Source organism: Leopardus geoffroyi, chromosome B2 (assembly GCF_018350155.1).
Source record: "Leopardus geoffroyi isolate Oge1 chromosome B2, O.geoffroyi_Oge1_pat1.0, whole genome shotgun sequence".
NCBI classification, from domain to species: Eukaryota; Metazoa; Chordata; class Mammalia; order Carnivora; family Felidae; genus Leopardus; species Leopardus geoffroyi.
In genome coordinates this window covers 157,687-180,776 of record NC_059332.1, presented here as the reverse complement: position 1 = coordinate 180,776, position 23,090 = coordinate 157,687, and the positions used below count along the sequence as shown (strand labels likewise).

The window sequence follows — 23,090 nt, the reverse complement described above, 5'->3', positions numbered from 1 at the left end:
CTGGCCCGCCCTCCCTCCCTCTCCTACTCCGGGCCTCACAGGCTAGAGCCAGAGCAGACATCTGGGTTTCCAAATTCAAAGCAAATAAAAATTTTAAAGTGGAATCTTCCAGTAAGATCAGAGATCAGAACTTTGGGCTACACCTACATTTCTGGAAATCCACTTCCAGAAGCTCCCACTGACTCCTATAGGTGACCTCATGTGTCATATAAACGGGGACACCAAAGTGAAGGGTGGTGCCCTCACTACTCAAGCTGGGATGAGAGGCGCGAGCCGGAGCATGCGGTCCGCACAAGTGTCCCCTGCGTGAGCTCAGCACTGAGCTCATGTCCCTTCCTGTCTGCTCTCTCAGAAGGAGCGTAAGCCCAATCCTAGAGACTCCAGACGCTCGCTTGTCCCAAACAGTTTAGGTATTCCTCTGGAGCCATGGGCGTGAGCGAATGGCCCCAGCTCTCCTGGAAGGATGCGGGCTGGGGGAGGGTGCCTGAGCCCTGGCGCCCTGGGTCAGCTTCCCAGCCACCCGGGGCATGTCCTGGCCCCTACCTTCCTCCTGCCTTCACCTTCGCCACACTTACCTGAACGGAGGCCTTCTCCACTTGGGGGTTGGAGCTGGAGCTCGGTCCTCCACTGTTCTTCTTCTTCAAGCTTCGTGACCACATCTGGGTTAGACAGAAAGATGCCGACTCGGGGGTGGGAAGGAGAGAAGGTTGAGGCCCCAGGCCTGGCCCTTTCCTATCCAATGGGAACAACAGGCTACCTCCTTCCATATCCTTGGTTTAAGGACCACAATGTGGGACACTTCGGTGAGGAGGAGACCCCTAGCAAAGTCCCCGGCACATGACAGGAGCAACTCAGTCAACACTGCTCAGATAAATGGGTACATTTTCCAACTGTCATCAAGTTACAAGTATTATCTTTGCCTTCATAAAGGCTTTTATTTCTTCTTTTACCCCAAGCTTAGTGACCTACACCTTTCACACCTGTAAGGTAAGGAAGATACGGGGTCAGTAAAGCCAACTGGGAGCGGCCTGCTGAGGGAAACCAGATGTCCCAAGAGCCCTGTGAGCCCCAGGCTCTCACCTACAGACATCAGGTTTCTGACGGTCTCTGACATAACGTCCTGGTACAGGGCCCTCTGACTGGCATCTAGATACATCCACTCCTCCTGGGTGAAGTTCACTGCCACATCCTCAAAGGTGACTGGCTTCTGGAAGAGCAGGAGAGACTCAGGGAGTCTGTAATGAGACAGGCATCCAAGGACGAGGCTTAAAAACTGAGGGAAGGGGAGTGCCCACTGGCTCAGTCAGGAGAGTGGGTGACGCTTGATTTTGGGGTTCTGGGTTTGCACCACACACTGGGTGCAGAGATATCTTAAAAAAAAAAAAAAAAGAAAGAAAACCATGGAAGGGGGGCAGAAATAGGAAAAGACCGACGCAAAGCCAGCAACATTGATCTAACAGAAAGGAAGGTGGGGCCCCTGGGTGGCTCAGTGGGTTGTGTGTCCGACTCTTGATTTTGGCCCAGGTCATGATCTTATAGTTGGTGAGATCAGTCCCCACATCAGGCTCTGCACTGACAGTGAGGAGCCTGCTTGGGATTCTCTCTGTCCTCTCTTTCTATATATATATATATATATAGAGAGAGAGAGAGAGAGAGAGAGGAATAGAGAGGAGGGAAGAAAAGATGTGTGTGTGGGGGGGGTAGGGGCACATACGCTGAATATACAAAAAAAGCGAACGTAGACAAAAAGGGCCGTCACTCCCCGATTTCTAGGAAGGGCTCCTGGGTGGGGTGGAGGCTCAGACAGTCCTGGCAGCCCCGTGTCCTGGAGTTGTTGAGCTTGGGACAGTCGGAAACTCCGCTGGACCACAGACGGGGACCACAGATGGAGACCACAGACTGGGGACAGAGGAAGTGCTCCAGGGTCCGGGACAGCCCCGCCCTCCCCAGCTGGGGGTCCTCACCTGCACCCACGCCCTCCACCTGCACTCTCTCCGTGCGGCTTCCTGCTGGGCGTCTTCCTCCACCCGAGGGAGCAGTTTCTGCATACGCTGGACAGGCTTCTCCATGGTGTCTGTTTCCGGCTCTCTCCCCTCCTGGCCCGGCCCCCCAGGCTGGTCGCACTCCTTCCCGGGGCTTTTGGTCTCCGGGAAACGCAGCAGATGGAGGGGCTCTGCAGACGCCTCCGGCTTCAGCATGGCTTCTCCAAGGCCAAGGTCTCTGCCCCGAGGGGCTGTCGTCCGGTGTGAAGTCCCCTCTTTCACAACGCAGCGCACCTTTGGTTCAGGCTTCAGAGGCCGGTCACCAGGGCTCAGCCACCAGCGTCCGGGGACACCAGGCTGAGGCTCCGAAGACACCGGCCCTCGGTTCCTGCTCCAAGTCACTGGCTGGTGCCCACCTCTAGGAACCTGCGGTCAGAGGGAAAGAAGACGAGGCAGCAAGAGGGGAACTGAGTGACTACAGCGTCTTCTCTGGACCACAGGACCCTCTCCACACGGCCGGGATGTGACAATCACCCACGCTAAGGAACCTGAATCCCAGAGATGCCTGCAAGCTTGGCCCCAGCACAGTTGTGTTGGAAGCCTCTGCACCACTGAGGAAATGGTTCCTGGGCAGCACAAGCTCTGGATGGGTCACAAACCCCTTGTGCAAGCCCCCGGCCCCCAGTTCCCCCCTAACCACCCCCCTGACTGCACCCTTGGCCCAGCAGAGCCCACCGGCAAGGCCTGTCTTCCCTGCGCTGCACGAGCGGTGGGAACAGCATCTGCTGGGGTTCAGGGAAGAGGACCCCGGATCGGCCCAGCACTGACCACATCCACACCCTCGGAGGGGAAGGAGGCCGGCTGGGGGAGGCTCAGCACACCTTGAGGCCCGGGTCCTACCCTCCCAGGAGGCAGATCCCCCGAGGGAAGTGTTGCCAGCTCCCTATCCCCAGGCTGCACCCTGTCTCTCTCTCGACCCCCAAACCATTGTCTGTCCCACAACAATTCTGCCAGCGACCCAAACCCAGACTCACCCGCCAAGCTACAGCTGGTGAGCTTTGGGCCCTTGAGGCCTCGAGGCAGGCAGAGCCCCTGCACACGCCCCCCCCCCGCAACTGCACTCGTCCCCCCACCGCCCGCCCCTGCATGCACCCCCAGCTCGGCCCTCCAGAACCCTTTCCGGCCCTTGCCCAGCCCTGCGACCTCGGGGTGAAGCCTCCCACCAGCAGGGAACAACACAGAAGGCTCAGCGCCATGTGGCACAGCGTGTCCCCTTAACTCCCCCGGCAGGAGCTGAGGAGGTCCCCCTATCCACCCAGACCGCACTGAGCAGGCCCTGATGCCCCAGCACCGCGGGCCACCCCCGGACACCCAGGTTTCCCCTGGGGTCCCCGCGGTGCGGAGCTCCTCCAGGGTGAGGGGCGCGATGCCCGCCTGCCCGCCGAGGTCTGGGCGGACGAGTGAGGGACAGAGAGCCCGCATGTGCCTCTATCCACGCGGGCTCCACACCCCCCTGCCCCACTCACCCACCGCGCACTGGGGACAGGGACTCCGGGGCGTGGGGCGCCCCCGAGCCCGCCGCCCCGCTCCCCCAGCCAGGCTCCACAAGCCCACCGCCCGGTGGCCCAGCCAAGGTCGAGGGTTCACCGTCTGAGAAGCCAGAAAGGAAGAGAGCCCGCCCCCTCAGCAGCCCACCCTCCCACCCGCAGTCACCGTTGGTCCCACCCAGCACCGGGACCTCGCCTCATTCCCAACCTTCCTTTGCTCTTGAAAAAAGAGGATTAAATGATCTCTGATTAAAACTCACAACCTCCAACCGCCATCTAGAGCCCAAGGGAGAAAAACGAGACCCACAGGCCCCCAGAAGGAGAGGTGCAAACACAGGTAAACAGCATCATAGAAAAATGAAGGCCAGGTGCCTGGAGGCTCAGTGGGGCTGAACATCCAATCTGGGCTCAGGTTGTGATCTCCAGCCCGTGAGTTCAAGCCCCCAGTAGCGCTCTGTGCCGACAGCTCGGAGCCCAGAGCCTGCTTCGGATTCTGTGTCTCCCTCTCTCTCTGCCCCTCTCCTGCTGGCACTCTGAATCTCTCTCTCTCAAAAATAAATGAACATTAAAAAGATTTTTAAATAATAAAATAAAAAGAACAATGATGGCAAAGGGCAGATCACACACGGGGACTTCAATGCTGGAGCCCGGGGAGCAGAGGACCCTGTGGGGTGGGACTCTGCTGGCCTGGGCCACTTACCCTGACTCAGTTCAGCCTTCTCAAGTGGTATCTCTCTTTTTTGCAATCAGTCCAACAGATACCACATTTATTTTCTCCACTCGATTGGCACTTATTCCATTTTGTATTACTATCATCTTTTATGTTTCACATCGGCACGGGCTTTCCAAAGTACTTTTGTAAACATGGCCTCCTCCACTGAATCCTTAAAGCATCCCCTTAGGTAGACTAGTTACTCTGGCTGTACAGGTGAGAAAGGGTCCCAAAGCCCGCCTGCCGCTGCATGGGGCCTGAAAGCAGACGCCTTGCTCCCGGTCTCCAGGGCCAGCATTGTGTGGCTGGCAGGCGCCCAGCCTTAAATCTCTTCCAGGAGCCCCTGGGCACACACCATCCCAGTCTGCCTGCAGAGTCAGATAGGCTGCTGGGGCTGGGGGCTGGGCGGGAGGGAAAGTGGGAGGGGCTCCTGCGGACTTGCCGCCGTCCTGAGGCCAGGGGAAGGGCTGCCTAGGGTGCTTTCCATTAAGCCTGAGAAAACAAAAGCAGCCTTTCAGTAGACAGGATCTGACCCTGCACGTGCACAGACATGCCTCTCTTTCCTTGCTCGAATCCCAGCCCTGGTTACACGTCACCTCATTTGGAAAACAAGGCAGCCGGACCCCAGACCATAGTTTGCCACTTTGATCTGATCCTCAAGTCTTGAGGGCCAGCAAGGAGACGAGGGAACGAACGAATAGGGAGTTCGTGCCGTGCGTGTATTCAACACGCACTGGACCACAGGTTTGGGGAGGGGGTCGGGAGAGCCCTAGTCTTGGCCACCAGCAGCGCTCAGTGCTGTGGACGCTCAATTGAGTAGCAGGAGTGTATAACCTGGACAGAGAGCAGCACCGGATGCTCCATGATGAGAAGAAACCAGGTAGGGGAAACCAAGTTAGCTCTGCTGACAGAGGCAGAGGAACATTCTGAAATGTGGGGAGGGGTGGGACAGGGGCAACAGCAATGTGGAACAAGATAGGACGCAGACACTGAGGTTCAACAGGTGTGGAGAGAAGGACTGGGAGGAGGACTGGAATTGGGGCCGCCTCTGTGCATGGAGCCTGGGGCCTGGGTTTGGTACAACTGAAGGCTGACGAGAAGGGAACAAGGGAGAAACCCTTCTGCTTCTCATCCGTGTGGTTCCAAACACCGACACAAACCCTTGAGCTGAGCACCAGCCTGGTGACGCAGACCCTGGTCTGGAATCTAGCAACAACCAGGATGCCATTTTGGTAGCCGCCTTTGAGGATTTAGTGGAGGCCATGTTTACAAACAGATTTTGCAAACTGTAAAAGCCCGGCCGACTTCCTGGTTCTCGGTCTGTAACCACTGCCAGACCTCCTCGTTCACACACAGGCAATAAATTGAAAGACCTCTGCACCGATCTAGCAAGCTGTGGCAAGCACTCTGCCCACGGAGCCACTGTTGGAGAAGCTCATCCAGAGGACGTGACCAATGGCTGACCAGAGGGCAGGCCCTGGGCAATCAGAGGGTCCTCACTTGCTGTCTGTCCTTGGGATGCACTCACAAGGGGGGCTGTTTCAGGGACACAGTCTTGAGGGAGCAGGTGGTGTTGACACCACGTGGACTGAATACATGACCAAACCCAGTCAAGGTCTCTATGTAAACTTTTAGATTCTGGTGGACAGGTGTGTGGCCACCCAATACTAAGTTCGTATGTGAGTCCCTTGCTTATTAAAACTGCCACCTACAGGGGCGCCAGGGTGGCGCAGTCGGTTAAGCGTCCGACTTCAGCCAGGTCACGATCTCGCGGTCCGTGAGTTCGAGCCCCGCGTCGGGCTCTGGGCTGATGGCTCAGAGCCTGGAGCCTGTTTCCGATTCTGTGTCTCCCTCTCTCTCTGCCCCTCCTCCGTTCATGCTCTGTCTCTCTCTGTCCCAAAAATAAATAAACGTTGAAAAAATAAAACTGCCACCTACCAACCTGGAGTGGCCTGCCTTTTTCTTCAGTCACTCCTTGCCCTCCATGTATGGTGGCCTGTTTCAGATCCCACTCCCCACCCCCACCCCCACCCCCACCCCACCGAGGAAAATTCCTGAGGTTTCAAACCAACAGCAACAAGTCTCTGTGACTGAGGATCTTGCTGACAAAGGCTCTAACCCAACAGTGGCACCCTCAGTTTTGGGCCCACCACCTTCCTGACATGGTCACTGGATACATTCCTTTTGAAAGGAAGACGCACTTTGTTATTGGGCTCCTGTTAAAACGAAACACCTGACCCAAGGAAGCTTGGACATTTTGGCTTCATAGTCACATTTGCAGGTTGGTCAACTTGGACTCAACTTCTCACCAAGTGGGAGAGATCTGATAAGCCCTGCTTGTCACAGGGGGATGGTACATTTAGGGCTGCAGCTGGCCTGGCCCAAATGTCTCAGTTCTACGTGGAAAAGTGGCAGATGTCCCTTTGGGGAGGATTTATCCCCCAGTCTGCCATCTGAAGCAAAGTGCTGGCTCAGCAGCGCCCTCAGGTCACCAGACCTGGACCGCTGGGGTTCAGTGAAGCTAGAACCCAGTGCTGTCTCTGGCTGATGCAGACATTCAGCCTCAGAGCCAGTTACTCACAGCCGGACATGGAGGCTGTCATTCTACTTGGGGGGCAGAACTCAGGGCCATTGTCATGGCTCTCACCAACAGATCAGCCTTCCTGCAATTCTACTGACCCTTGGGCTGTGCCAATGGCCTAGCTATTTGGTCGGGCACTTGGAAAGCTACGCTGGTTACAAATCTCTCCTTGGAGAGAGAAATAAAGCCAACTGCTGACCTAACATCTGAGGAGCCTGTTGTCTGATGAGACGGGCCTGGAATCAATGTGCTGAGGGAGAATCACCCCATTGCTGCCTGGATCCATCATCATCCCGGATGCAGCAAGACGTGCACCATCATCGACTGGGCACGAAGTAAAGGGTCAGGATCTGATTTGGGCTTGTGACTGTTCCATTTGTCTCGCAAGAGGGAGGCCACATAGCAAGGGGCATTTTCCCCACCTGCTCCTGGCAGATGGACTTGATTGGATCTCTGACCTTCTCTGAGAGCAGTGGTGCCTCACCACTGCTGACACTTTTTTAGGGTACATGTTTCTTTTCTGGTCCCATCAACCTACTCCAGCAATAGCACTGCGGCCCTTGAAACTAATCTGCCTCATGTTTTGGCTTTTCATACCATTTTTAGTCTGACAATGGTGTGCTTTTTATTGTAAAGCCTCTTGACAGTGGGCTGATACTCAAGGTAATTAGTGCATCTTTCATGCTTCCTACCACACCATTCACAGGCTGAACAGCCTTCTCAAAAGTTGACTGAAAGGGATGTCTTTTAGTCTTTTCCCCTCACCTCCTCCTTGTCTGCCTTAGTAAGGCAGCTTTGGTCGCCCTGTGCTCCTATCCCCCTGAAAGCATAATCTCGTCTTGGCTACTTCCTGAGTAATGATCCAGACAGTTATATAGACCTGTTTTGGAAATTCCTGGACACGATGCTTCTCTCTTTTCCCTCACAGCCTAATGACACCCCCAGGCTGGCCAGGCTGGTACCTCCCCTTGGCAGCAGCCCAGCCAAAAGAGGGAGGGGAGGCGCTAAGAGATTCAAACTTATTCTGGCTCAGTACTAGGATTCTGGGATTTACTTGGTCCTAGATTATAAGGGTAATGACCGCTTGATTGAATACATTGCTCACTAAGTCCCAAGGCCCACACACACATAATGGATTTCCACACATTTTATAAAAACGTTCTTGTTTTGGGGCGCCTGGGTGGCTCAGGCAGTTGAGTGTCCAACTTCAGCTCAGGTCGTATCTCACAGCTTGTGGGTTTGAGCTCCGCATTGGGCTCTATGCTGACCGGTCAGAGGCTGGAGCCTGCTTCAGAGTCTGTGTCTCTCTCTCTGCCCCTCCCCTGCTCATGCTCTCTCTCTCTCAAAAATAAATAAACATTAAAAAAAAAAAATGTTCTTGTTTCTCCTGTTGAAACAGGAAAGGATTCTGATTGGTGCCATTCAGGTCACATGCCAACCATTGTAGCCAACCACTGGCTACACTGATGTCAATCACTATTCCAAGAGAGTAGGGTGGTACAGTTGGCTGGGACTGGGGGGAAGCAACCGTGTAAGACAAGGAGGGTGGGATTTCGCTTACCAGAAAAAGAGAGCTTGGACAAGCAAAAAGGGACAGACCCCCACACTTACAGAACACAACTTTACATGTATAAAATATGTATATAAACATAAAGGAATATCTGGATATGTTACATGTGCACCCCAGAAAGTTTGAGAAATATCTATTGGCTAAATTTCTTCTTCCTGTCAACAAAATTCTATGTCAATATGGGAGACTTTAGATAGTTCATTCTTAACTAAGTCAGGATATATTAATCACCCTGGGTTCAAGAAGTGTTCATGATTAAATGAAAAAATTGTTCGATGCATGGCAGACACTTAATAAGTGTTATATCTCCCCTGCACCACTATCCTTCTAGTCTCTATGATGTTACCAACAAAAACATGATTTTTGATAGGTGAGGTACAGCTTACTCACTATTTGAATTGGCAGTAGGTAACAGGTAAATTTTTTTTTTTTCAACGTTTATTTTTGGGACAGAGAGAGACAGAGCATGAACAGGGGAGGGGCAGAGAGAGAGGGAGACACAGGTAACAGGTAAATTTTAGAAAGCCTATGCTAGCACGGCATCGCTGACCTACTTACCATCCTCCTCGAGGGGTAAGATGTACCCTTGTTCGGCCTTATTCTGATTTGTGATGCTAACGCAATGGAAGGCTTTATAATTAGACCCACATAAAACAACACGCTAATCTTGTAAACCTTACATCCTGAAGCACTTTAACCTCATGGCTAAAGTCACTATCAGACATGCTTCAATGAGTTCAAAGTCTTATTTCATATACCTGACTCAGTAGGAGGGTTATTGTAATTGTCTGCTTTGTCTCCTGCCCCTGTAACCTTACAACCTGTTTCTGTTTTGGGCTTCCTTAACTCTCAACTGTTGGTTGCCCATCCCTGGTGGAATCCAAGATGGCAGTTCAGTTTTGTCAACCTTTCTACTCTTAGTCTGGTCTCTTATCCTGAGTATTCCAACTGTTCACTTATCTGGTTCCTTTGGCCCCAACTCTGGTTCCTTGAATGGACTCCCCTGGTTCCCTGCCCATCTCCTACTCCTCAGGATTATTGATTTCCTTGCCCTCCTGTTTCCTAAGGACGGGATTCCAGCACTCAAGGTGTCGATGCTCCTTCCATGCTGTCTTTGCTGCCAATGCCTGTCAGGTCTTGTGTCTGTTGTTGGCACCTTCCCTTTTTTCCACTCCACCCTTAAATGTCCACTGAATTTAGCTGCATGGAGCTCTTTGATGACTCAGTGAAAGGGGGCCTGGTGAAGTGATGGGCAGAGAGGCCAGAATGCAGGCAGCTGATACAGACTTTTTAAGGGATGTGGCTTTGAAGGACTGCAAAGGACTAGCACAGCTGACTTAGATGGGAGAGAGCTGAGGGTACCTATAGGTCACTCAGAGTGATCCAGTTGGGAGGGAGCAGTTGGATATAGAGGAGAGAGAAAGAAGAGGTGATAGCCTGAGGTTGTGGGGACGCAGAGATGCCATTTTCCACTGTGAGAACAGAGAGAGAGAGAGAGAGAGAGAGAGAGAGAGAGAGAGCAACAGTGAGCGGAAAAAGAGAACGAGCACATACACGAAAAGATGCAGAAACAAGAGTTGGCAGGTATGCTTACTGCCTTGGCTCTAGTCTCTTGTAAGGCCCAGTGGTTTGAGAGACTTTAAAAATTTAAGATACTTTCTACTGACTTTTTTTTTTCTTTATACTCACCCAAGTAAGTTTCTAAGGCTTGCAAGCAAGAAAATTTGACCATGACATTGCTGATTTCAACTCATCAAAATTTTCAGCATTATTTTTTTAAAGTTTCTATTTACTTATTTTGAGGGGGGTAAAGGGCAGAGAGAGGGAGAGAGAGAGAATCCCAAGCAGGCTCCTCACTGTCAGCACAGAGCCCGATGTGGGGCTTAATCCTATGAACGGTGAGATAATGACCTGAGCCGAAATCAAGAGGTGGACGCTTAACCAACTGGGCCACCCAGGTGCCTCCAGCATTATATTTTAAAGTGTGAGTATGGTTGACACACGATGGTACATTAGTTTCAGATGTACAACACATGATTCAACAACCCTATGCCTTCTGCTGTGCTCACCACAAACGCAGCCACCATTGGTCACCATACAATGCTATTACCATAGTCTTGACCATATTCCCTGTGCTTTCATCCCTGTGACCAGTATTATTTCTACAGGGCAGACTCTGGACCTGAGCTTATTATAAGAAACTCCAGAGTCCCTACTATACTTGGAACCCACCACTCAAGAATGGTTTTTTCTGTCTCTAAACAGCTCACCTGGCCTCCTGCTACACACAGAAAATAAGCCATGTGAAGGAAACACCTTTCTTCACATGTGTATTTTTTCCCTGTGCCTTACCCTCCTTGGAATTTCTGCCACATCTGCATGGGGAAAACCTGGGGGGAAAACAGTATCAGCTGGGGGTACGCCTCCAGTAACAAGTTTCCCGGTTTTCTTATCTTCTTGAGATACAACTTATCAATCCATCTGATGCATTTGTCGGGCGTCTTTGGTTTTGGAGAGAAATTATCACTGTAAAAACGTACTCACGTGGGGGAACCCTAACAGTTTGCAACTACACCGTTTGCACACAGCCACCTAGTCTGCTGCTTGGGCTACACTTACCCAAGTATTGGAAAATACCAACATTCACAAACTATTCAGTGGCCCTCTCTTGGCAATTGCTTGTCAACTCAGAAACCATGAGGGTACGGTGATCAAAGGCCACCTCCCCAAGATCTGACTCCACTGGTCTTCCTTGTTCTCCCAACGAAATGCGTGCTTCTGCCACTTTCTGAAGGCCTGCGTTAGGCTGCTTCACTGTTAGCAAAGACCTGTAAGTACAAGTAGTGACTGTTTTCGTAAAGGCCAAAATCCTCTTCAGGTTTTTTCAGTTAGGGAGAACAAGCGCTCACGCAGGTCTTTTGTAAAAACCAAGTGGTGTGACAGGAGCATTTGGAAAACAGGGCCTACTCTTTGCTTATGTCTGTCAGCCGATGTAGGTTCCATAGCAATGCTCTCGGCTGGGAGGGGCCACCTGCATCCTTTGTGCAAGGGATCACCCCATAATGACAGTGGAGTGGGGCACATGTGCAAGGGACTAGGGAGGCTTCTCAACCAGCTGCACTTTAGATCCACGTGGGGCTGGTTACCATCAGAGATGTACCAGCACACATCCCTATCAACTTTTTTTTTTTTTTTCCCCCTGGCTCCAGCCTGTTTTCTGGTGACTTCTCCTTTGAATAGTTCTGGCTGGATGAGAACCGTACGCTCATGCCTTTTTGTGCCAACAGCTATATTCTTTGTGGCACTTCCTGATCCATTTTCATCTTGTTAAAACTCAACTTTTCCCCTCAATTTCCAAGCCCATTTTTTAAATGTTTATTTATTTTGGGGGCGGGGGAGAGGCAGAGAGACACAGAATCTGAATCAAGCTTTAGGCTCCGAGCTGTCAACACAGAGCCCGACACGGGGCTTGAACTCACAAACTGTGAGATCATGACCTGAGCAGAAGTTGGGACGCTTAACTAAGGACTGAGCCACCCAGGTGCCCCTCCAAGCCTATTTTTTTTTTTTCTTTTTTTTTTCAACGTTTATTTATTTTTGGGACAGAGAGAGACAGAGCATGAACGGGGGAGGGGCAGAGAGAGAGGGAGACACAGAATCGGAAACAGGCTCCAGGCTCTGAGCCATCAGCCCAGAGCCTGACGCGGGGCTCGAACTCCCGGACTGCGAGATCGTGACCTGGCTGAAGTCGGACGCTTAACCGACTGCACCACCCAGGCGCCCCCCCTCCAAGCCTATTTTAATGAAGTGTGGATGCCAGTGATATCAGCACAAACCCTGAATGGCAGATTCTTAATGCTATTGTATTAATTCAGTAATCTCCACGTTCTTTTGCCCATCCTTGTTCTTCTGCACGTCCCAACTGAGCCGGACTGCTGCTGCACAATCCCCACCTGTCCAGACAGGGAAGCTCTTCCTGGCTGCAGGCACCGCCCTAGCCTTCACCCAGATCCACTCACGTGTGGGTCCTGTGCACCTGCTGTTCCCTGGGCCCACGTGCTCTTTCTCATCTGCTTATCAAACTTCTCCCCTTCAGCACGAGCATGCACCTATTCCGTAAAGCTGTAAAGCTTCACGAAGGGGCTCTTTAGCTCTAGTCCAAAGGGCCAGGCAGTCCTTCTCCACAGTTTCTGAGGCACTTAGATGTTTCTATTAGCTTTATTACTTCTGTACTAGGATTATCGATCTCCATCTGGACCATGAGATTGCAAGCTCACACGATGAGGAGGACCCTGCCCTACCCACCCTTCCATCAGTCAGTCAGCACAGTGTGGACCAACAAGATTCAGTACGTGTGGAATGAATCAGTCAATGGGCCTCCAGTGTCTCGCATCTCCTCTGAAGGCACGGAGTGCTCAGGGCTGGAAAGCCGGACTCCTGTCCCACAGACAACAGAGAGCTGCTAGAGGTCCTGACCAGTGTCTCCAGGGATGGGAGCTCCCTGTCCTCCTCCTCTGGGAACCCTTTTATCCAGACTTCAGTGAAACTTTATGATGATGCCAGGTGCCTTGAGAAGAGAAAATGGGGGTGACCTTGTCTGGAAGGCATCAAAGATAGTTCTGGAGAGGGGATAAATAAAATCATGAATGTTACTGGAGGGTATTAAAAAACAAATTAAGGTATTTTAGTACCTCAAATAAAACGTAAGAACAAAGAAAGACTGTTAACGCACGGACAGGACCTAAGAAGGTAGAGTGGCACATCATCAACTGTTCCTGTATTTGGGGGCTTGGCCCTCTTGGACACAGCTGTTTCCAGCAGTTAACAAATGTCCTTCCTTCTTTCAACACATATTTGAACAGACTCTACAGAACAGGCCTGCGGGCACAAAACCAGTGGAATGAAAACAGGCCCCAGGAACAGGCTTGTCATGTGAAGGTCCCACGACCTAGATGCCCTGGAGACTCCTGCACACTGTGCCCCAGAAACACGCTTAAACAAAAATGTTTACAGAAGTACTATTTGTAGAGTAAAAAACACAAAAACAGGGGCGCCTGGGTGGCTCACTTGGTTGAGCGTCCGACTCTTGATTTCAGCTCAAGTCATGATCTCTTGATTCATGGAACTGAGCCCAGGTCAGGCTCCACACTGACCTTGGGGAGGCTGCTTGGGCTTCTCTCTTTGCCCCTCCCCCACTCACTCTCTCTCAAATAAACGTGAAAAACCCCCACAAAACCAAAAATTGGAAATGACCTCAACAATACAGCAGGTAATTAAGATGTGGTATATTCATGTCATGGAATGAACTACCCAAGAAGTACACACTTAGATGGTGGAGATTCAGGGAACAGACCGTGTAGAGCTCGTGAGGCTCGTGGAGATGAGTCACTCTGACGCACCCCCAGCACCAGGAGACTGGGGAGGGGAGGAGGACAACCAAGGAGCCTCAGAAGGGAAACCAGTGAGGCTGGAGAAAACCCAGGAGAACATGTTATCCAGGAAGTCATGCAAATCAGAGGCGCCTGGGGGCTCAGTCCGTCGGGTATCTGACTTCTGCTCAGGTCATGATCTCGCAGTTGGTGAGTCTGAGCACCACGTGGGACACTGTGCTGATAGCTCGGAGCCTGGCGCCTGCTTGGGATTCTGTGTCTCCCTCTCTCTCTCTGCCTCTTCCCTGTTCATGCTCTGTCTCTTTCAAAAATAAATAAACGTTAAAAATTTTTAAAAGACGTGCTTCAGGGGCGCCTGGGTGGCGCAGTCGGTTAAGCGTCCGACTTCAGCCAGGTCACGATCTCGCGGTCCGTGAGTTCGAGCCCCGCGTCGGGCTCTGGGCTGATGGCTCAGAGCCTGGAGCCTGTTTCCGATTCTGTGTCTCCCTCTCTCTCTGCCCCTCCCCCGTTCATGCTCTGTCTCTCTCTGTCCCAAAAATAAATAAACGTTGAAAAAAAAAAAAATTTAAAAGACGTGCTTCAAAGAGGAAAAAAAGAAAGGAAATGAAATAGTGTTTCACATCAACATGGGTGAATTAAAAAATATTAATGAACAAAAGTAAATTATATAATTTTCATCTATATACATGCCATAAACAGGTAACTATGCACAATTATGTCACTTAGGAATACATACATAGATGACGAAAACTACAGAAAGGTGTTAATTACCACAAAATTCAGGCCAGTGACTGCCTCTAGGGATGAGGGAGGGGTGTAAATGTGAGCACAGGGGGTTCCAGGTCTCAGCCTCAGCAGTGGGTGCCTGGACATAGACATTTTCATTTGTATATTCCCTTTGTACTGAGAAGACGAAAGAATACAGAAGAAAAGCATTAAGTGTGACTCATGATTCATGGTTGCTTGGCGTAAAGATGGTTGTTCACACACCGTTCAAGGAGATGAAAGGTGAGTTATGAGGTAGACATGACGGAGTCAGGTCTGGCCAAACTGAGCCCTCTTACCAGACTTTTACTCTGAGATGGATGAGCTGTGAAAGTGCCTTGCAATCACCAGCTGCTTTTACACTAGATTTGGAGGAGAGAGAGGGAGGCCGACCTCACCGTGGCTAGCACTGAAAACCTTCATGGTAAACAATCCCTTACAGTTATGTATTTCTTTAAATGTTTATTTATTTTGAGAGAGAGAGAGAGAACGGGGAGGGGCAGAGAGAAAATCCCAAGCAGTCTCCACGCTGTCAGCGCAGAGCCCAACATGGGGCTCAATCCTATGAACTGTGAGATCCTGACCTGAACTGAAAACAAGAGTTGGACACTTAAGCAACCAACTGAGCCACGAGGTGTCCCTGGATTTTTTTTTCTTTTTAAGTAATCTGTACACCCAACGTGGGGCTCGAACTCATGACCCTGAGATCAAGAGTCACCTGCTCCACTGACTGAGCCAGCCAGGCGCCCCTACAGTTGTGTACCAGGTTGTTTTTCAGTCCCACTCAACTCAAAGGGCTTACCCTAGCCCTACTGATTGGGGTTTCTAAGTTGGACAATACACCCTGTTACAAGGCTGAGGGTCCGCCACTGGGACATGGTGACGCAAGGCCAGAAAAGGCGAGGGCAGTGTGCAGGAGGCACAGGTGGGAGGTGGCTATCATGCTGAGGAGCAGCAGTGCAGGACAGCCCCATCGCTGGGGGATGCAAGCAGCAGGCCCAGGAGGGGGGCATCAGGACCCCCACAGCCGAAGGGTGACACTCCCCACGGTGTGCATTTTCCATGTCTCGGATTCTCTACTCACCACTTCTGAACCCCTACTTTCCCAACTTTTAGGTATCTGGGAAGAAAATGAACTGAAAATGAAATCAATAAATTCCATTCTGCTTGGCTACTGAAATTCCCACTAAATGCATAAATTTGTTTTCTGAGTTATCAATGAGTGTTCGAGGACATCTGTTTGAGAGAGAGTTTGCTTTACCTCTGAGTGGATCCGATGCTGGGAAGATGTTGCTTTCATGGCCACGTGTGGAGCTGGAGGCAACCTGAGAAACCACTCCCCTCCCAGGGGCTCCCTCCTTGCTCAGCTGGGCTTGGCCAGGTGCTCTCCTTTGCACAGGGCCTGTGCACGCCTCCAGCATCACCCAGGCCACGTTGTGAGTGGGGAGTGGTCTCTGCCATTACTCGTGAACCAATCAAGGGCAGGGACCTCTTTTCATTCACTTCCAGTAACTAATGATACCTGGCATATAGGAGGCTGTCAGAATTAAGTTCCTCAAACAAACAAAACTGTAGGGTCCCATTAGTGGCTCCCTGATAAAATTATGAATGTGAAATCAAAGACCCAACACTGACCTTCAGCAGTCTCATCAGGACACCCGTCAAGGGCTGGGGCAGGGGCAAGGCGGGAGGTGTCTGAGAACAACCCCTCACTCAGATCATTGACCAACCACCCAACACAGGAGAAAAACAACATCAGAGGATTAGCAACCTGAGCAGAGAGGCCAACTAAAAACAGCCAGGTTTCAAGTCCAGAACCATGTGATACAGATGCGATCTCACCCAACTCTGGGGAGAGATGGGAAATAGTTCAAAAAACAAAGTCCACTTCGGAAACATGATTTTATTCTAAAAGCGCTGAAACTTGACTAGTCTTTTATTTTTCCCACTTGGCTTCTCAAAAAGGGCGGCATAGTCAGGAATTCTCTTTGATGTGGTTTTACGGCAGTATTCCCTTCTTCTCTATTCTTTTCCACGAGAACGTTCACTTTGATCCGACTTCGACTGCATGGCTGCAGGAGTGGATATGCAGTGATGCTTTCAAACTCCTTCACCTCTCTCTTTGCTCTCCTGTGCCTCCCATGGGTCAGCGGCGGGTTCTGGCCTTTTCTCAAGACTCCCTCCTTGAGTCTCTGTTTTCCCAGCTCTCTGCCCCGCAGCATGCGTTCCTGGTGACCTTTAATTTGTACCTGCTCCCTCTGGCTCACTTGCTTTCTCCTCCGTGCGCTCAGGATGCTGTGCTCCTCTGGCACAACTCTGGGGAAGGTGGTTTCACCAGGAGCCTGTAGTAATGGCCTACAGGTCTTATTCTTAACCTCTGTGACCTGACCTGCTCTCTGGATGTGACTTTCTGTGTGTCCCCCCTCCCTCGCAGGAACCAAATAATACCGTTTTTGTCTCTCCACGCTTTGGGTTGTTTCCCCCTTCAACTTCTTCTTCATTTCACACCCTGTCTCTTGTTTCCTCATTTCCACTATTCTTTTATTATAGTAAGACTCTGTTTTGGCAAGCCAGTAGTCACGAGAAAGAGCCTGCTCCCTACACAGTGTCTCGTACTCCTCCTGGTATTTCTGAGTTATCAGTTGTCTTGTCGCTGTTGTATGCACACCACCCAGACTCTGTCAAAGTGAGGTAGAGGATTTCATAATGGGACCATCTTTTCACTCTGAACACATTTAAACAGGAGCATACCCTCATTACTGACAGCCAGAAAAGATATGTGGGTGTAATAATTGTGATTTCTACTCCCATCACTCCTAGGTGAACCCATGAGCTCTGAAAGTTAAATTACCCCACCAATATCAATAACTAGTGCTTTAAAAATATAGTATTGGGTGCTTTCAACATAGTGTTTTGTTTTGCAAGCATAGATATAGTGAAACACATCTGCCAGTGTAGACAGGGGTCACCTGGGCAGGGTTTTAAACCCAAGGCTCCTTCTCCTAGTAGTTCCAAACCATATGACGTGAAGATTACTTACCAAGATTTTCTTCTCCAGTGGGGACAGCTGACCTGTAGCAATCCTGGGGTCTGTAGACATTTTAGCCCAGGACAATCTGGAAGATAAAAAGGCAGAGGTAGATTGGCACGTAAGCAGTGTCAGAACATATCTACTCACTTACTGACTGAACCAAAAAACCGAAGTGTTTTGGTCAAGGCCAAGGGCATGTCTCCCCAGAAAGAGAAAACCTGCTAAGAGGCAGGGCTACTCCAGGGCCATGTCCTCCATGGGAAACCACTGCATCCCTGTGATGGAGAATTTAATAAGAGCATAAAATCTTCTCATAGAAACAAAAGGCACACATGTCCCGTGGATTCCACGTGAGGCACTCTGAGTCTCGAATCTGGGACTGGGAGAGGGAAGAGACCCGCTCCTTGGTGAGGCGCTGCACAGGCACATCTCCGCTGGACGGCTCAGTGTCCCAGCCGCCCTCTCTGGGGACAGTCCCACACCGCAGGGTCAGGAGTCTGTTCTCTTTCCGCAGTTTCTCGGTCCGGGCCCTCTCCGCCTCCATCAGCACATACAGCATCTCTGCCTTCCAACCTTTTGTTCTGAAACTCTGTTCTCATCTGATTGCCCACCCCTCCACCTGCCGGCCTTACATTGCCACTCATCCTTCACCCCAGATCCATTATGAGACCATTCCCCATGGAACCCCCTTAGGATAGGAATTTGGGGTGACTTTTTGTAATTGGTCAGGCTGATGGCTACACAAGGCTGCCAACGTTTCATGTGTCATTCCTGGTCTGAGTCACTATGAGGTCGTAGTGGAGCCAGTGAGGGTGTCTGGCACATCACCTCTGTGCCTCTGTTTGTGCTATTTATGGTAAAGAGCATGGGCTCTGAAGCCTGCCCAAGCTGTTTGAGCCCTAATTCCACGGCTTCTGAGGTGTGTGACTCAGGGCAAGTAGCCATCTCTAAGTCAGGTTCCTCATCTATAAAATGGAGATGTAAGACAAAAACCTGCTTCTCAGGGGTCATAAAGAACAAAGGTGGTTTAGATGGAAGAGCCTCGCACAATGCTTGACATATGGTAAGTCCCTATAAGATGGCAGTCGTCTCTCTTTCACAGGTCAAGCCCTGGCTCTCTATAAAGTCTTTCTGGATGATTCTATGTAACAGTGATTTTGCCTTCTGAACACTTAACATTTTCTACTTCTACGATTCATTTGAAAACCAAATGGGGTTTACACTGTGACACCCATATTCCTGTATCATTTTTAACATTTTCATGCTGAAATTTAGACTCTTAAAGGGTGGTAACTACAATTTAGATCTACAAACACAATGTGGTTATATTATTGTAATGAATCTGGTATCAAACATTGGATCTCCCTGACCTCTTAGGCACATTCCTGTTTGCCTATAAATACCTTTTTATATCGTTTTAACTTTTAGGTAACATACATTGCAATGACCCATGTTGATATTTTAAAAATATTTCTCCATACACAGAATCTAGCACAGCACCTAACATGAGTATGTGATCCCAAGTGCTCAAAATGATCTGTTGATTGATCATCCCTATCACATGACATGGGCATCTTCCTCTCTTACATTCCCTGTACTGCCGTATTTCCCTTTTCACTGGGACACTTGCTAGCCTCCCTTAAGGTGTACAAGCACTTCCGTGTCCTGTGCTGGTCCTTGACTCTCACTCTGCCCTCCCAGTACTCGGACTGCATTCTAATCCTTTGTGATCCTGATGGTCAGATAATAGTCTGCAACTTTGCAGCCCAGCCTTGGCCTAAAGACTGGGCGTAAGTGCCTCATCAGTGAGGTTGTGTTGGGAAAGGGCCACGCCTCACAACGCTGGCACATGAGGACAGTATTCAGCTCACGGTGGTTGGGCACTGAATACTGGTCAAAGTGAAAAGGGAGAGAGAGAGGGGAAGAGCTCATTTCGATGTCCATTTCCAAAGGACACACATAGAAACTGCCTACACAATGGGCTCAGCACCAGACCCCCTTAAGACCACGTGACAGCCAGGTAAGTGAAATTATGGGGCCTGTCTTGCTCAGTAGCTTGCGCCGAGTTTCAATCCCTTCACTACTGTGTGTTTCCATTACTGCAGAAAACGGTGGAGCGGGGCCCTTCCCGAGGAGGGGATCACAGCTCATCTCCTCCAGAAGGTACAGTGGTGGCTCCACCACTCCGTATGTAAAGGACTCGGCACAGCCGTCCGCTTGGCTGGGCTGGTGGGCTGGGAGGGAAGTAGGACCGCCAACGAGAGGCCGTCCCTTCAGGATCACGAGTTTCTACTTTAGACTGTAGGTTACAGACGAATGAAAACAACTCGGTCTTGTGTGTTTTAACTCACGTATTACGGAAATGTCTACTGTCTACCCAGTGGACGCCGGCAATTCGCAGTTGGCTGGACAGGAGCCGGAGGCCCCGGTGGAGGTGGGTCCCAGACCCGAAGTCAGCCTACGGCATGGGGAAACGCTACCCACGGCCGTGGCCTCACCTGGGAGGCGTGTCAGGACCTGTCCCGCTTCCCCAGATCCACCCGCAGCACCTCCTGCGCCTCAAGAAGCCCGCTCACTCCTCCTCGGGCCCAGGGCAGCCCCCGAGGCGGGCGTGCGGGGCAGGAAGCCCCGGGAGCGCAGGAACCTGACGGTCCGGACTCCGAGCTGAGCTTTCATCCTCAGCGCAGCCGCAAGAGGGAAATTCCGGCTCTAGAGCCGCACAGTCCCAAGAAATCAGTATTCGGGAAGGCTCCTTCGTTTTTCAGGGGCAGCGCCCCAACGATTGATCCAAGAAAACAACTATCCCAGGACTGGATCCTCAGGGGGGAAGCGACCGGAGGCGCAATGCTCATTACCCAGTTCCCCGAACCCGCAGAACCAGGGGGAAGGCAGCGCCCCCGCGTCGTCTGCAGACGTCCTGATCCGGCTCCGGGAACCTCCGGCCACAGCCACGCTCGCTTATGACGTCACAGCAAATGGCGCCTGCAGCTGGGTCGCGGAGACAGGCCGGTCGCGGTCGCGCTCACGTATGACGTCACAACCAATGGCTCTCGCCTCGCGTTGCGCGACACGCTTTGCGCAGTCGCGGTCGGGCGGAGAGGAGGAGGGCTCGGTGGAGGGCACGGGCGAGGCCCGCCCACGTCCAGGGACCGACAGGGAGACCGGCGGGGAGACCGGCCGCTAGCGCGCGCACAGACCCCTACCTCGTGTGGCTCATGGACTCTGGGCGCTCCCGCTCCCACTTCCAGTCGGACCTGGACTTCTGTCCGGACTGCGGCTCCATCCTGCCCCTGCCCGGGGTTGAGGACACGGTCACCTGTATCCGCTGTGGCTTTTCCGTCGACGTGCGAGGTGAGGGGCTGGCGCGGCGGCCGGAGACTGCGGGCGCGGGGAGTGGGGTCAGCGCCCCCTCCCCGCCCATGTCCATAACCCGTTCTCACTGCGCGCAGACTTCGAGCAGAAGGTGGTCAGGACCACGTTTGTGTTCCACAAGGTGGGGACGGCGGTGCCCGTGGCGGCGGACGAGGGGCCTGAGTTCCAGGGGCCCGTGGTAAGTAACTGACGTCGCGGACTGGCCCCAGCAGGGAGCGCGGGGAGGAAATGCAGGCGTGAGCGCAGAGATCGGGACCCAGATCCCGGAGAGGGAAGCGGGGTGTCTGCAGCAGCAGCGTGTGGTGTGAGGACCGTGGGCTCTGGTTCCGGGTGGGCCCCCCAGGACCCCCTGACACGCCCGTGCTGACCCGCCAGGTGGACCGGCGCTGCTCGCGATGCGGCCACGAGGGAATGGCCTACCACACCCGGCAGATGCGCTCAGCCGACGAAGGGCAGACCGTCTTCTACACCTGCACGAGCTGCAGGTGCGTGTCCTGCTGCCTTCTGCCCCTTCTCTGTTCGCTAACCACATTGATGCGCTGATTTGCTCCCTGTGCGGGATAAACCGGTAGTTTCTCTGTTCCCATCCCTTATTTCTGTACAGTTCAGGTAATAGGGGGATTTGTGGGGTTTTATTTTTGAAAATTACATTTCTCTTAGCCTTTTTATAGCCAGTGAACTAACCCTTTTGAGATATGTAAAAGCAAAAGGAAAACTGGAAGGCGAGTATTGCTCGCATGTTATGTTGGAATTTCCTCTACACTCGAGTTAGTTTTCCTTTTCTGAGCATTAATCGCGTGTGCCTTCCGTCCTTCGTCTTTGGTGTTCTGTAGTTTCACCAGAGTATATCAGGATGTGCTTTCTTTTCTTGATCCTGTGCTGGACTTTCTAAAACAGGATTATTTTCCTCCGTCATCCTTGGAAAATTATCAGCCATTATGTCACTAAATATCGCTTTTACCCCATGTTCTCAACTTTCACATTCTAGAGCTCTAATCAGTTTATCAAGCCCCCTTCTGTGTTTCATTTTTTCCCATCCCTTTTCTCGTCATGCTGCCTCTGGGCTAATTCTTACAGCCTCCTACAGTTCACGAATTCTGTCTTCAGTTTATTCCAATTATTGTTACTTAAAAATTTTTTGTTGAGTTCTACTTCATTATTTTTCAAATACCTTCTGTCATAATTAATAATTCCCAATTTCTAAATCATACTTTATTTATTTTTAAAATTTTATTTTAGAGCGCAAGTGGGGGAGAGAGGGGCAGAGGGACAGAGGGAATCTCAAGCAGGCTCCATGCTCAGCGCAGAGCCCAATACAGGGCTTGATCCCATGACCCTGAGATCATGCCCTCAGCCGAAATCAAGAGTCAGATGCTCCAGTTAATACGTCCCGCTTTTGATTTCGGCTTAGGTCGTGATCTCAGGGTTCCAGACTTCCAGCCCCACGTTGGGATCTGTGTGCAGAGCCTGCTTATAATTCTCTCTGTCTGCCCCTCCCCCGCCTTGCTCTCTCTCAAACTAAACAAATAAACTTAAAAGAAGAGATGCTCCACCGATTGAACCACCCAACCTTAGGAAGTGCTCCTAAGATTTTACTTTTAAGTGAGCGCTACACCCAAGATGGGGCTCAAACTCAGAACCCTGAGATCAAGAGTCACATGCACCTGGAATCAGCCAGCCAGGTGCCCCATTTGGTAACTTTTTTTTTTAGTTGTTTATTTTTGAAAGGGAGAGTGTGAGCAGAGGAGGGGCAGAGAGAGAGGGAGACAGAGTCCCAAGCATGCTCCATGCTGTCAACTGAGCCTGATGCTCAACCGACTGAGCCACCCAGTGTCCCTCCTCCTTTGATCTTTTAATTGAATGTCTTGTCTTATGCTGGAGCCTCTTCTTTTGCTCAAATATAATGACTCCTTTCTTTCTCCATAGGTTTCAGGAGAAAGAAGACTCTTGATTTTTTTTTCTGGGCGACTCAGCGATCCCTCCCTCTTCTCTTCCTTGGAAGGTGAAGGATATTGGGTTCTTAGATCCCTTGTCCATCCCAGGTGCAATGGTTTGCTCCCATAGGACATTATTATGTGTCATTGTCCCCAGAGTACACTTACTCTATTTTTCCGTATTAAAGTTATATTTTTTTATATAA

General features: G+C 51.2%; 2 protein-coding genes across 7 annotated transcripts in view; one reads left to right on the top strand and one right to left on the bottom strand.

The window, feature by feature from the left end:
• The window catches only part of ZFP57 (ZFP57 zinc finger protein), a 25,849-nt gene extending 3,068 nt beyond the window's left edge, over nucleotides 1-22,781 (bottom strand). Inside the window, exons 1-5 of one of the 6 annotated variants that reach the window (XM_045497148.1) lie at nucleotides 22,778-22,781; nucleotides 17,588-17,663; nucleotides 1,965-2,408; nucleotides 1,081-1,207; nucleotides 576-659 (exon numbers count right to left, since the gene is read on the bottom strand). In XM_045497148.1, the coding sequence (XP_045353104.1) occupies nucleotides 576-659; nucleotides 1,081-1,207; nucleotides 1,965-2,408; nucleotides 17,588-17,647 (715 nt within the window). In that variant the 5' untranslated portion in view covers nucleotides 17,648-17,663; nucleotides 22,778-22,781. The other 5 variants (XM_045497145.1, XM_045497146.1, XM_045497147.1 and 2 more) reach the window with 5 other exon arrangements.
• Nucleotides 20,679-23,090, top strand: POLR1H (RNA polymerase I subunit H). Its single transcript, XM_045497153.1, has 4 exons — nucleotides 20,679-20,929; nucleotides 21,028-21,128; nucleotides 21,326-21,435; nucleotides 22,877-23,090. The coding sequence occupies exons 1-4, from the start codon at nucleotides 20,794-20,796 to the stop codon at nucleotides 22,899-22,901; spliced, it is 372 nt and encodes a 123-aa protein (XP_045353109.1). The 5' UTR covers nucleotides 20,679-20,793; the 3' UTR covers nucleotides 22,902-23,090.